Source organism: Magallana gigas, chromosome 2 (assembly GCF_963853765.1).
Source record: "Magallana gigas chromosome 2, xbMagGiga1.1, whole genome shotgun sequence".
NCBI classification, from domain to species: Eukaryota; Metazoa; Mollusca; class Bivalvia; order Ostreida; family Ostreidae; genus Magallana; species Magallana gigas.
This window is the reverse complement of record NC_088854.1, coordinates 60,707,232-60,720,284: the sequence shown is the minus strand read 5'-3', so window position 1 is coordinate 60,720,284 and position 13,053 is coordinate 60,707,232. Positions and strand designations below refer to the sequence as shown.

Below are 13,053 nucleotides of genomic sequence, written 5' to 3'. Positions count from 1 at the left end.
TTTTACCAGTTAAATAAATCAGGTTGTGCAACTAGCATTAAATTCTCTAATTGTGAATGTAACACAGACAGGCCTCTGCTGGGGGTTGAGCCCGAATTCTCTGATATAAACAAACTGATACTTAGCCTGGACAAAGCTAATAGGAATTTGATATATCTTATATTCATTTTTTACACACCGGACTGACTACGATTTCTCATATCGAATTGCCTCATTTGATTAATTTAATATACTTTACAAGTACACAAGTAAATACAATAATTATGAAAACTGCACTACAACTCCTTAATATAATCAGCCGTTTTGGAGGTGGTGTATACCTGTCAACTCATTTGATATGAAATCAACTTCCTTACGCACTTTCACTAACCACTATTTTATGGCTCGTCCATCCTTATTATAGATCAAAGATAAATCACACAGAGATAATGACAGTGTGTGCCTTGAAAACATTTAAAACCTTTATAAAAATAAATGTACTGACACCGACGAAAGCGAACAGTCAGTTTAATTAAGCAACTCTTGAAATATGCAGTTTTATGAGGCATGGTAAAGATTTAGGTATTAATTTTTTTTTCCTGTTTTCTAACTGGTCATTGAACACCTTCCATCGCCATAATCCTTATAATTTTAACACATGTATATAAACACTTCAACTATCCAATATCCAAACAATATGCTTGCCAGTCCAGCGGTCCACTGCATGATCGGAGAATTCAGGATTCTGTTGACTTTACAACAAGGAAGCTGGAGTTCACTGTTAGCTGCTGCTTGTTTATTAGTTGGTATTTGTTTGTTCTTTAACACCTGGGCTTCATTTAAATTAATGCTAATTAATCACAAACAGATTAATGTTTTATTCTCATGGCTGTAGAATATTATTATGGACATAAGAGTAGTGGTATAAATAGAGTTCTGTCTAAGTTTTTTTTTTATATATCATTTTATGAGACTGAAAATATATATGACTTTGTCGTAAGTTCTTTTGTAAAACGCAGCCCTGAACACATAGCTTTGACATGATATTTTTTCCAAATGCAGCGTAATTTTGCCTGTTAGCACGAAGTTATGAATAAAAATAACATTATTTTTGAATGAGCTTATGGGTTCAATAAGTAATAAATATCATATTGTCCAAAAATATAGCATGGTTTTCCTGCTTTTGTTCAATAAGCTTGTTGATTACATTGATGTGACAATTACATTATATTCCTTTTGTTAACGATCATGCAAATCGATTATCTTGTGAAAATCTTTGTCTTATTAAAAAAAAGCTTGAAACACTCGTCTCCAAATTTTACTCATTCTTAAATTTGACATTTTATCTTAATGAATGCACATGTAATGCATTACAAGGATAAAATAGTGCGTGAAAGGAAGTAAACAATTTGTTGGGTAAGTGCTCGAACGCTCAAATAACTTTACTACTAACCATTCAAATGTAAAGCAAAAACAAGATGCCCACAGGCATTGATGTTCATCTGAGATATTAAGTCCTTAAACGGACCAATCAGGGGGTCTCATGTCTGCATGTCTCAACCAAAACACGAATTCATAAAAAAGGAGGGGCAGCAAGAGTTTGAGGTATTTTGGGTTAAATATACCCTAGCTACGGGGTTTCGTTATTAAATCAAATACATTTTCACTTTATGGCAATACTGAAAGTCGTTTTAATTCCACGATGTTAACATTTCACTATTTCTATTAAAGTACCAAATGCGATGGTTTTAATTTCACGCTGCTTTAAAATCAATTGATCAGAATATAAGCATTGAAACGTTTTTGAAAACTAATGATAAATATTAAATCGCGAACGTAGTGAAATCAAAACTATCGTATTTGCCAATCTACAGTATTTGTTTTACTAAATGGCGTAAACGCTGCAAGTCGCACGATGTAGATGGACGACGCACAACGAGGGAGGTAGACCAATGGCAAATGGCCAACTGAGTGACCCAAGTGACCTAAAACAAACCAATTATAAATCCTCAAATAGCAAAGAGCAAAAAACGCAATTTTACACACAGATTGATAAACTATAAAACATACCATGAATGAATTTACATGCTAGGACTGCAGGAATACTAGTATTAGACGGTTTAGCGGTTTTTTTAAATTTCCTCCGGCTAATCTGCAACTAGGCGTATTAAAATTGTGCTTTTTACGCTAGATTTTAATGCACAGTAGACTTAAAAGCCATCATTATAATGTTTCAGTAAAATAACTGGTTCTAAATGTACAACAGTTTATCAAGAATAATTTTTAAGATCTATGTTTTTGTTTTCAATATTGTTTTTCAAATGCTTTTATTCAATGCGCTGGTATGAGGTTTTTTCTAAATTTATATTTTACAATTGTTATTTTTATTCATACCATAAAATTACTTTGAAACATTATGAAAATGTTAGTGAAATGGAAAGTAAAATCATGGTAGTAAAAATATATTTTCACATAACCACTTAACTATGAAACAACTCTCTTTTATGAAATATGTTTACATTGTGACTTTAAAACAGTCAATATTTTTTTTACGTTGATCTAGCAGCACAAGGAAATATCGACCTTTAGAGTACTTTAAATGTAAACATACGTGAACTTTTAGATTAAGAGATTGTAAAATTGAGTTTATCGAGTAATTCACTCTATATGAACGTGTTTTAGTTTTCCTTATAATGATGTATCTTTGTCAATTGTAATGTTTTAAGTTTTTTCTAAATAAATGAAGATAAAGTAATAAGTTTTATGTATATTTGACCTATATCAGAATAATGGATAACATACACATCGCTCAATCGCCTTGGTTATTTGCATTTACATATTCACTTTGAAATTTTTTTAAAAGAACACAATTGATATTTTTTTCGTCAAATTTTTTTTCTTGTATGTGCCAACAAGTACGATAGCAGCACTCAAATTTTAAATTGTCCGTGTACGAAAACAAAGGATTAGAATATCATAGGCGCATCATTACATATGCGAGCATATTACTTTCAGCCATATATCATGTTAAATGTAAACAGATTAATCTTTTCTCACCTCAGGTTGGGTTACTGTGGCGCATATAAGGATCTATTTTTGGGCTAATGGTTTTTTTAATGTTTGTTAGGTTATTTTATTTTGCAGGAAGTCAAACAACAATAGATAAGTTGGTTGGCTATTATTTGTAGTCATTCTGATTTGCTCCTTCCGACTAAGATGGATTCACTTGTGTTTTTGCGAATTGTATTCCTCCTTTGCTGGTTTCAAATACAAATAGTGGAGACTTTCTCATTCTATGGAAGAGGTTAGTTTTTTGATTTATTGATTTTTAACAAAAATTATTTATTTATCGATTCCATTTAAGTATTTGACTCATATGTTGAATAATTATTTTTCAGTTGTATCATAAAAAAAATAACAAAAAAAAAAATAATCATTATCCCAACAAAAATATCAATCGCTCCAAGAAATATTATGCATTATTCCAATGTTATTTAAGAAATGAACTCAATGTCTACCCAAGTTATACTCGTATAACCTGGGTTGGGGCAATTTACGCTTTATAATCCGCGAAGCGGATTATAAAAAAGCGTAAATTGCTCCAACCCAGGTTATACGAGTATAACTTGGGTAGATATTGAGTTCATTCCTTATAATTTAATTTTCTGGAATTTGCTGTACAAATTGAGTCCGTTTTACTTTTAAAAATGATATAAATCTGTTCAAAATTCAAACGTAGCGTCAAGTGAATTAGTACGTTGGTGCATTGTGACGTGTCTTGTGACGTGCAAACCAAGTTATACAAATTTAACTTAATTTTTCTATCCAATCAAATGCCGCGTTACAACCATAATTAAATTATTGAAGACTACCTACAATTTAAAAAAATTCAACATTTTAAGATAATATTCAGTAGTTGCTCACCATTAATATTTCATGATTCCAAGTTAACTTTTATTAGGACCATCTATTTCAAGCATTTATTGTCAATAATGACAATTATATTTGTATTGTAAGTTAGAATCTTTTTATTATGAATTATGATCTCGTCGTTGAAAGTTTAAAAAACACGACTGTTTTACCATGAATTTTATTCATATAATATATATTATAATTTCAAAATTAAGCATTTAAAACACTTGAAAAATCAAACCTTTTATGTCATTCAGAAAAAATCAAACTATTTTCTTTAAAAAGATTTTATTTTTTATTTACGAGGAAAAATACAATCATTTTCAGATAGTTTTAGGATCGGGAATTTTTTTAGTGAGTCAACATATAAGTCTTTCAAAAAAACATTTCTGTAAAAAAAAGAATTGACTTATATCTGTATTAGACACAAGTATAGCAAAAATATTTTCTTTTCTTGAACATAAATTATGGTTATCATGTATTTACAATTGCAAATATGTTTCCTTATGTTAACCTAATGAATAGCGAAAACTTTCATTTCTTTATGAATTTTTCATGACACTGCAATGTCATAGCACGCGCTTATCTCTTGTCGCTAGGATTATTGTAATCATAAAATATCGGTAATTTCAACAATTCTGATCAATCTGTGTTTACAGATGTAAATATAATGTTTAAAAGTTCACCAGGATATAAACTTGGGTGGTACGTGATCGAATCTTCGAGCTTCACAAGATTTGGTCACTTGATCATCCAAGTTCTTATCCTTGTGAACATTTTAACTTGCTGTTAATTTCTTAATAGAATAATTTTTAAACAAAAAAATCAGTTAATATTATAAAATGTGATGATACAATATCCATCAATTAAGTGTATTACCACAAATACATAAAAATAGTTTGAATAACACATTAAAAGAGAAATAAAACAGTGATAATGTTAAATGATTTTTTAGCTGAAGTGATAAACCAAGCCTTTACTTGATTGATCTCTTAACTATCATTTTGAAATATGAATTCATTGTTTGCAGAAAAATATATGATGTTATATATGTTCTTTATCAGAAAATAATACGAATTAGCTCATATGTAATAAGTAAGCTCATACATCCTCCTTAAAACAAAAAAAATTGAAACTATTAAAGGATAACTTCTTTCTTTGGGAAATCCTACCTGCCTTTATCGGGATTTACTTAAACATTGTTATGAATATTAAGCAAGTACTTCAATGCCGACCTCGGTTCATTTAATTTTTTCAGGAAATGTTTTGCATCAGAACCCATTTTCAGATATTTCATCCACATTCTCTTCAGGTAAGTCATATTTATGAAATGAGTTTTTTTGATTGAAATAAAAAAATTAAATGTTATTAATAATTAAGCTCAACGGGGAAAATATTTCCAAATCTACAACGGTTTTTAATATGCAATAAGAATTTATCATCAGATGTAACATCATGATACATTGATATAATTCACTCAAATCTGCATTATGTGCATAGAAGGTCAACTTTTTAGATACCGTGTTATGGTAAAATGTGTTCTAGTTTTGATTTTAGAAGACTTTATCATAAAATTGTTTGCTTTTTGTTAGCTGAATATATATATTTTCTTTACATTTTTAAACAAGAAGAGAAAACTATTCCCAGACATGTTAAAATGAAATGAAAGTTCATATCATATTTCTTGCATTCGAAATGCATTTGTACTACAAAATATGTATTCAGTTAGCATTGTGAATCATTAAAACCGAATAGAAGGGTTTTTTTTATAACCCTTAAATTTCAATCTGCTTTTCATTATCAATAACTAGTAACGTCAAATTAATTAATAGGTAAAATGTGGCAGGATCAACCGTACTTGGACCCTCCCCCACCCTTCTATACAGGTAAGGTTTATATATATATATATATATATATATATATATATATATATATATATATATATATATATATATATATATATATATATATATATATATATATATATCAGGCTTAGGGTAATGCTAAATGTAATGGTAATGCATTGCAATGCATTACATGTTTTCAAAGTAATGCTAGTAATGTGTAATGCCACAAAATTAGCATTACAAGTAATGGTAATGTAATTCAATCCTTTCCAAAATCTAGTGTAATGCTGGCATTACATGGCATTACTTTGCATTACTATGCATATTTATGCATGTTCACTTTAAAAAATGTGATGAATAAAGGAATAGTTGAAATTGAATTTGATTAAATTCATTTTCAAAGAAGAAAGAAATAATTCCTGAGATAAAAATGTTTTCATTGTACATGTAATATATAAAGGGTTTTTTAGAATTCATTTTTGAATTGTTAATATGACTAAAGATAACAGCACAATTTCATAACATTTTTAAGAGTGTTGTTATTAAGAGTTTTTAATCATTTAAACAATTTACTCCAATTAGTTTGCACTTCAATAAGAAATGTGCCAACAACACACTATGCCTCCAGGATAACCTAAGTATCAAAACAATCTATTGTTATAAGAAGTGCTAAACACCCTAATACCCTTCCCTTCGCTATGTCACAATAGAATAGGAGACAAACATGCACCTTTGAAAGCAAAATGAATGCATGCACTGCCCATCCATGATGAAAATCAATATCACTTCCAATATTATAACCCATTTGAAAATAATCTTACTTCTCTCTCTCTCTCTCTCTCTCTCTCTCTCTCTCTCTTTCTCTCTCTTTCTCTCTCGTATATTAATTACACTGTACATTAGTTTGGACTGATAGAAAATACAAGTTTCATGTATTTAATCTATTATTGCACTTAATATATCCTAAGATAAAGATCGTCAAACAGTATTTTCCAGTCCAAGCTTCGACTGCTCCTGTAAAACATTTATTTAGTATAGCCCGGAAGATGGATGCAGTTAAAAGATGAACCCTTTGAAACTTCGATCATAAAGTGCAACAGCAATCTTTTGTCTTTAAGTGTCCTCAGTAGAAAAATATGATTAAAATATATTAAGAAATATAACTGGGGGAAACCATCTATTTATAAATTAATAAAATTAAGTGTCCAAAATTATAAAGATTTGTGTAATCTGGGGATATATCTATATTTAGCTTTTAAAAACTGCAACATTATTCCATGAATTGTTTTTTGCTACGCATGTAATTCTGTGTCTCTATTTCGTATCTGATATTGTATCATGCCAAATGTCTATCAATATCATTTTACTTATGTAATATGCTGTTCATAATGCCACAAGATGATTATATATTGAGCAAATAAAGAATGACTCTTGTTAATCATTGAATTTGAACCTGATACTGAGCATGAAGCTGTAGATATGTTAAAGATTGTTTTATATTTGAAACATTTGAAAAAACTATTTATTAGCTTTACTAAAAAAAAAAGTAATGGTAATGGTAATGCATTACTTCAAGAAAATCAAGTAATGGTAATGGTAATTTAATGCCCAAATTCATGAAGTAATGGTAATGTAATGCATTACTTTACAATGTAATTCGCCCCAAGCCTGATATATATATATATATATATATATATATATATATATATATATATATATATATATATATATATATATATATATATATACAGGTATGTGCTGGTTATTCTTTAAACTGTATGGTTTAATAGGTGCTTGTATAATTATTAAAAAAAATTTCATTTTCTTTTCTGCTTTCAAATTTATTGGTTTCTATGTTTATTCTAAGCTTTAAAACATAATTTAAACTATATGATTGTGCGAGTCATTTCAGAAATATTATTTATATTGTGATAAGGCGCACAGTATTTTTTGTCAAGAATTTTTTAAACGGGGGCAATTTAAAACAGGTATATTAGTCAATTAAGACAGGAATTGATGAATTTGTATCGATTGAAAAACAAAAAAGGATTTGGCCCAATTTCATAGAAATGCACAGATGATTTTTCTCTTCTAGGATATAAAATGTTGTTATCACACTAATGAGTTTTGAAAAGAAACATACAAAAAATAAAATGTTTATATAACAATATGACCCTAAAATTGCGAGATTCCTCAATATATTTTAGAACTTCGGAAAAAAAATCCCACGTTTTAAAAGAGACAACAGAAAGAAATCACTATGAAGATGTCAGTATGAAGATACTCCAATTGTTTGGGTCATAGCTTTGATTAACTTCAATGTCCAGAAACTACAAAACTTTCTGTTGTTAGGTAGTTTACTGCAAAACACCGAATTTTTTAAAAATTGTACTTATGTCCTCCAATAATCGTGCCAACCTTCAAACACTCTTTGCGTTCATAAATAAGATATTTGACATGGTCATCTCCTTAGTGATCAAAACAATCCATATCTTTATCTGAATAAATCCTGCCCTTCTTTTATCTCTTTTTTGTATTTTAATAAATTGTATATTTCATGTAACGTGGCATGTATTGAGTCATATTTTCTAAAACAAAGATTGTACTTTGTATGAACAGTTTCTATGGTCGATACAACGACCTTGTCAGCAAATACAATCTTCCACTGGGTCGCATGCTGACTGTCGTTTCTCATACTAATTGATAGACCATAATAAATCACCTGATTGTGTACGGACTTTTTCGTTTTTCCCGAGTACGACAAAGAGCACACGGCGGGTGTAACCGGTCAGCAGAGGTGCTCACTCCTCCATAGCACCTGATTTGTGTTTTTCTTCTGTTCTGTAATTTTCCTTTGGACTTTTGAATTCGAACACTGCTCGTTATCAGCACCTGTTATAAAAGAACTTAAACTCGAAAATATTTATTTTAGATCAGCACAAAAACATAGACATATAATGTCTATATATGGAATTCCTTCAAAACACTTTAATATAGGGCGTTTTTCTTCAACTAAAAATGTTATTCTCTATATTTGAATATAAAGCATTATCAATAAGCAAGTATTTTAATGAAAATGTTCGGTAAAATTTTATTTTTTAGGAAATGATTGGCAACAGAATCCAACTTTAGATTACTCATCCTCATTTTCTTCAGGTAAGTCATATCTAAAACAAGAACTTGTAAGATTTAGGTTTTTATATTAATATACAGTGGAACCTCAGTTATCCGGACGCCTCGTTCCCAAGTCCAATCGTCCAGATAGGTGAAGCGTCCGGATATCTGAAATATGTCTATTGTTGTCATGAATGATAATGTATTTGTATACAATGGCTCCCAGTGTTGATACTAGGTTTTTTTGCCTTTCATACCATATAGCAACACATACTAGAGTTGTCTGTTGTTATGAACGTTTTCAGATAAAAAGAACTCTGCTTTATTTTATTATTTTGTCATGAAATATTAACCGGACAATAATGATAACCGAATCTAGCTACATGTGAACTCTTTGTGTCCAAGTGTGATTTGTTTGTGATACACTGTTGTTCGCAATTTTCCAATTTTTGAAAGTGATTTGGGAAGTCAGTGTGTTTATACAAGCTACTCATGAGTCTAGCACATAAAAAAGGTGTGAAACTTAATTGACAGGGGTAATCTTTTGTACTGAGTAGGGTATCATCAAAGTTTTACCGTCCGGTTCAATGAAGCAAGATTAGTAGTAAATCAGTGTTTTGTGGTAAAAACAGACCGTCCGGATCCGGAACGCGGAATTCCGGATAAATGAGACAAAATAACGTATAAAAATATGTTCCCAAATAAAATCGTCCGTAAACTGAAGCGTCCGGTTATCTGGCGTCCGGATATCTGAGGCCCAACTGTAGTCGATTAAATAAAGTGCGTATTATAGAGAAGAAATTATTTTTAAAAATACTCATACGGTGTTTTAAGGGAAGGGCCTTAGAATTAAACAAAAGTGGCTATGAAAACCAAAAATACATATATTATTAGTTTTTTTCGAATTAGGAACATATGTATAGAACTATCTAATCCTCGGTATATAGGGCGTCTTTGTTTTACCAATTAAGTGCAATTAGGTGCAGCTTTGTTTATTTTGATTGGACTTTTCCCTCTCGCTCTTTTTTCTAAGAAATGAGACAAACAATCACATACTTTTTTTTCAAATCTGATATGTTGTACAGTCTTAATTATATGTTTTAGTATTTATTCAACACTATATAAATAGTGCCTGTTTGGGAGGATAACTGTTGAAATTTCAACAGTTACCCTCCCAAATAGGCACTATTTATTTTATTATACTGAATGTCTTAATTTTAAAGAAAATTTTACTCCTTTTATATAGAAATGAAGTGAATTCTACGACAAACCGTACGCGCATAATTTACGCGCATGTAACAATTCGTTGTGTTACCTGTTGCAAAGTATGTTGCTAACGCTTAGGGTAATAGAACGAATTTCAGTTCAGTATTTAACATGAAAGTATAATAAAGGTAATTACTTAATTTTATTTTTTAATTTATTTGTGATTTGAAAGATGCCAATAAGACAAACGATATTATTTTCAACTGCATTTAATTCTTATGATCAATTTAAGATTTTAAACCAAAGCAGTCTGATTAATAGGTAACGTGTGGCGAAATCAACCGCCTTGGAATACTCCTAGTCCCTATGTTTCAGGTAAGGTTTATATACAAGCTACAATGCATAAATTTTGTTTCTGGCTTTGTGGTTTTTTTTTAAATTGATTATGTGAAAGAATGTGGTAGTTAGATTTACTTTGAAACGTCGTTATAAAAGTTATAAAATTTTTAGTCAAATTAAACTTCTTGCAGAATATTGATTTGGAAGTCACATACGATTACTTTATATTTCAAAGTTGAGAGTCTCAAATTTTTATAAACAAAAGAATTGGTACGTGAAACTCTCGATAAAGATTTAGAGTTATACGTGCTTGATCAATATCTGAAATGCACTCAATGGAAGTCAATTTAAATAACATTTGAGAAATTTTTATCTTGAACGACAACCAAGGATGGAAATATTAATTATTTGTATGAGTTTATATGATGATGGTCTAAAATGGTCTCACAAATTAATCAATTAACTTTTATTTTTCTTATACATTTTTATCAGAATTAAAGCGGACATGAATTCATAAATGCTCATTATTTCTCTTTTATCTCCGACTACCGCCATATTAGTTGTCGATTTCTGTTGTTCTGCTCATCACTACACCCCGTATATAAGGCCAAGAACACTATTGATGCTTCACCGCATTCAGATATTCAATGCACCCGAACACGTTACCTTGGACGAAAAGACGTGTAGCAACATGTTTTGAACAAAACTAAAATGACAACCACTGCACTGACAAGGAATATCCAATGAACGACGAAACAAGACAGACTGAAATCCAGGCACAGATAGTTAAAAAATTCTCGGTAATTGTAGACCGTTTTCCTGTGTATGTTATAGCATTGCACATGCGTAAACCACACACTGTGGTAGATCGAGCAATGTAAATGACCGAATGGATTTTAGAAGCGGCGCGTTTTTTAAGAAACCGATGAAAATAATGTTACGTTTTTACTTTCTTGGATTTACTATCATTTAGGTACTGTGTTGGATGTAGTGCCGCCGGGGTTTAAAAAAGATGCAAACGTTGTGTATTCTGTATGAACGACACACGTGTTTGATGTGCATGAGAAGTAAAGCGGCACTTTCTGTGCAAAATAATACGGATACCTTGGATTTATTTTTGAAGAATCGATATATTTTGTGTTTTATTTATTGTTGTTTCCTTTTATATTCTTCATTACAAACGTTTTACTACAATGTGTAGTTTATGCATTTGAAAGTCCGTGCAACCTGATTGTCTCTGTCGGAAAGCAACCTATCGTAACTTTCTTGCCCGGTAAATATACCCCAGTAGCAGTAGAGGAGCGATTGAAACTAATATGTCGACCAAATACTTAATGAATTCATGTCAGCTTTAACGTGTGGAGATATTCTATAGCTTTCAATTTCATCGTAAATACCTTATACAGCGTAAAAATAATATATATCATAAACATTTTTTGTCGTTTACCATTTTTGCATCGAATATTTAACCTATACAGATTCTTGACATAAAACGTTACGTTCAGGACAGTATGCTACATGGTCTATTCGATAAATAATACGAAAAATTGTAACCTATTGTCTCGTTTAAATTGTAATGCATTTCAGATGTCTAACAAACAGAATCCATTTCCTCCAGCACAGAATGCGATTTTGCTTTTGACCGTTCATTTTGACTTATCTTTCCTCTTTATTAACATGTTTTATTAGCAATGTTGCTACATTTCATTCTACAATTATGCTTTCAGAAAGTATTTGGCAGCAAGAACCAGATCCATATGTGTCATCAAAGTCAGGTATAAACTGCAAACTCAATAAAAGTTGTTTATCACAATATTCATTTTGAATTTCCGAGAATCCTGAGGAATAAGTACTGGTATTATGAATTTTTCACTAAATTTTTTCTTTCTTTTATTTTTTTATTTATTTTTTGTATACAATTCATAATGGAGCTTTAATTCTTTAAAAAAAAATTGTAATTACCTAATATCAGGAAATGAGTGGCATCAATGGGCACCTGATCATAGACCCTCGACCAGACAGCCAGGTAAGGAACTTTTATATCAGTGACAAACGAGAACTCTCCATTCAAGAGCGAGATTTTGCAATATATAGAAATCAGATGTACTTTTCTTTAATATTAGTTTTACATTCACTCAATAAAAAAACCCTTAACTGTACTCATGCAAGATGTATCTTAATCAAGCTTGGGAATGCGCCTATGTGCTCCAAAAGAGGTATACCCTTCAGACACCGATATATGCCTATATATATATATATATATATATATATATATATATATATATATATATATATATATATATATATATAAAATAGAAATAGAAAAAGGCGCATAGTTCTAAATTTGGTGAAGATCTAGTTGCTAAACTACAAATTTAAGCAAAAAGTAACCGGTGTATTGTAAATTGTGTGCAGGGGTATTATCATATTATAGTTTGGTCTTTCTCATTCCTGATTTTGTTCTCCTTATCTTTAGAATTATTTTATTTGAGATTATAATTTATGAACATAATAGAGGTATGTTGTATTTACAATTGTTGGCGAAAATCTGAATAACTACACCTTTAGAATGAATGCAAACTTTCCTTGTCGCTTTTTGGGGTTTAAATTTCTGGGCGGTTTGTTATATTTAGAGTATCACACCTTATTTCCCAGT

General features: G+C 30.3%; 1 protein-coding gene across 1 annotated transcript; it reads left to right on the top strand.

Annotated features, from left to right (window-relative positions):
* The first annotated feature begins 3,151 nt into the window (after positions 1–3,151).
* LOC136271796 (uncharacterized) lies at positions 3,152–12,446 on the top strand. The gene is made up of 7 exons (XM_066072322.1): positions 3,152–3,283; positions 5,150–5,203; positions 5,724–5,777; positions 8,841–8,894; positions 10,380–10,433; positions 12,125–12,172; positions 12,370–12,446. The coding sequence occupies exons 1-7, from the start codon at positions 3,196–3,198 to the stop codon at positions 12,444–12,446; spliced, it is 429 nt and encodes a 142-aa protein (XP_065928394.1). The 5' UTR covers positions 3,152–3,195.
* The last annotated feature ends 607 nt before the right edge of the window (positions 12,447–13,053 follow it).